This window comes from Sprattus sprattus (genome assembly GCF_963457725.1).
Source record: "Sprattus sprattus genome assembly, chromosome: 21".
Classification (NCBI taxonomy): domain Eukaryota; kingdom Metazoa; phylum Chordata; class Actinopteri; order Clupeiformes; family Clupeidae; genus Sprattus; species Sprattus sprattus.
Genome location: NC_137919.1, coordinates 4,748,694 through 4,751,193, shown reverse-complemented (window position 1 = coordinate 4,751,193; position 2,500 = coordinate 4,748,694). Strand labels below are relative to the sequence as shown.

General features: G+C 44.6%; 1 protein-coding gene across 1 annotated transcript in view; it reads right to left on the bottom strand.

Annotated features, from left to right (window-relative positions):
• LOC308382158 (adhesion G protein-coupled receptor L3) overlaps positions 1-2,500 on the bottom strand; it is a gene marked incomplete at its 3' end in the record, with an annotated part of 168,860 nt that overhangs the window by 67,223 nt on the left and 99,137 nt on the right. Inside the window, exon 9 of the mRNA XM_080859841.1 lies at positions 1,534-1,717. Coding sequence (XP_080715967.1) covers positions 1,534-1,717 — 184 coding nt within the window. The remainder of the gene's footprint in view (positions 1-1,533; positions 1,718-2,500) is intronic.

Below are 2,500 nucleotides of genomic sequence, written 5' to 3'. Positions count from 1 at the left end.
TCCTCACTGGATCACAACCTCAATATCTCCTGTGCCTTTATAGCCCTGTGTAGTGGAGATTTCCCCTAGCAGTCTGCCTGTAAACTGCTGAGGTTTTTACTCAAATTATTTAGGAACATATGCAGGCCTGTTATTGAAAATGTGTTTTTTTTTCGCCCCCTAAAAAATGTCTCTCTGCTCCCGAGGCGAAACCCTGTGTATTGCAGCGCACCCAAATTGAACCAAACAGGCCACCGTCTTGCACAGGAGAGTACCAGCTTAATGAGTTTAGCGCCTTGTGCATAGGCAAAGATTAGACGTGGTGCCCTCTTTTTTATTTCTTATCCTCCAGTGCTAAAAGTATCCAAGTGTAGCAAACTCACTCTCCCCCTACAACTGGCTCTTTGAACAACTTTGCAATTTAGGGGCCTGTTATAATGGGTGAAGTAGCACAGTGCTTATCGCTAATAAAGAGGGAGGATGCATAAAGGGAAATAGCCCTTGGCACATCGGCAAAACGCCGCCCAAGGCTGGTGTAGCCAATGGAAGTCTGCAGGAGGCCAGCTCCCCAACGGCCGGGCCCTTTTAAAAACCTAATCTATGGTCCTCCGGTCAATACAAGCAAGGTATCGATGGAGCTCAAATTCGATAAAACTGCGGCCAGTACAGGGGCCAAAGAAGAGATGGACCATTGGAGTGCAGTAATTAACAACTGTCGTCGGGAGACGGAAGTAGTTCGGCTCAAACGTTCAGCATTAACTTTTGCTTACAAGTCGGCGCTATTGGCAGTGGAAATTGCAGCAAATTTACTGCCAGTGTGTAGATCGGTGAAAGAGAGAATGGCTGGGCTTTGGATTGTCATTATGATTATAAGTGTTTTTTTGTCGTCTAATTGAATGCCATGAGACGAACGATTCCAAATTTCTCCCGGAAGACTCTGTGTGAAGCCCGCAGAAAGACGACATGATCGAGAAAGAAAAAAGCCAAAGAATAAAACAAGAAACCAGAGGAGTGAGAATGTTCCTAAACCCGTCTCTCTGAACAAGCGGCGAATTTGTTTAAAGTATCGTATAATGATCGCCCCTTTTGCCAGCTGGAGGAAAAACATAAGGAAGTGTTGATCTAATGAGATGTAATTAAACAAATGAAATCTTTGCAGGCCATCAGCACGGCCAAAGGCTTGCCACCCATGCCGTTCTTCAGAGAGAGGTCGCTCTGTAAAAACCACTAATTAGATATCTAGAGGATTGCCATCGGAACGGTCCTCAAGAGAGGGTTTTTGTTTTACTTCTAAAACTACTTCCCAAAGTATGCATATTTTCACCTTACTTTAGTTCATTTAACTCATGTATTAGTTTTAAAACTTATCACTTCATTAAACTGACGCATTATGCAACTTCTTCGATAGACTATCGATGATGAACTAGAGGTCACATCTCTATTCTTCCTTCTAGAATGTTGAGTAGTAATTCTACAGTCTAATTATTCAACGACAAAGAGAGAGCGGAAAAGAAGAAGGCAGAGGAACTCCTTTTGTGGGAGAAGGCAACTCACGTATGTTCTCCGTGTTCTCCTGGACGATGTCAGTCTTGAGCAGGTTGTCCGCCAGCACGAAGGCCCCCTGCTCCACGGTGTCCAGCAGCATGGTGGCCGCCCTCAGCTGTTCCCCGGTAGACAGCTCTCTCCACACCGACTGTGCCTGAGGCTGGAGTAGGTTGTTCGCCGTCTCCACCATGGCCTGCACGGGTGAGCGCAATAATTAGCAATGATGCTAATGTAGCATAACGCTACAACTAATGCTAACATCAGGACTTACTAGCGCTAGCACTAATGAGCTCTGGTGCTAGCACTAGTTAGCAAATAAAGGCATATATTAAGCACATGTTAGACACCATTTTGGCTGAAGGGCATGACGTGCAGTGGAATGACATGGTAGGATATCAACATTCTCCAGAGGGGAAAGGATGCAATGATACCAGGGGACTGATGAGTACAACATGCCATAGCGGTATAAAATATGGAAAAATACTTACCCTGGACACAGACCAGGCCTAGGTTTCTAAATCCATTGCACAGAATATCAGAAATGATCATTTTGAGTCAACCATTTTTTAGCAGAAAACAGGTGTACCACTCTTCTTGAATGTGTTCAACACATTATCCCTGATTGCAGAAGTGCTGTGTCCTTGCTATTTAAGGACTACAAGTACAGAACTCTTATCCACAAACACCCATACCGACTGGACAGTGACCTTAGATTTAAAAGCAGACTACACAGAAAGTTCCATTAAGACAGCTGTAGGCCTAATTATGTTATGTATTGCTGTAAGTGTGTGTGTGTGTGTGTGTGTGTGTGTGTGTGTGTGTGTTTCTAATTCTTCAGTGGCTGGCTGCCATGGCCTTCTCTGACAAAAATCAAATCCACAGAAACCACTTCCTACTCCAGGACGTCCGTTCTTCACTGAGGCATACCCCACAGGCTGGAAACAATTAAGTATGCCGCCACACACAGACACACACA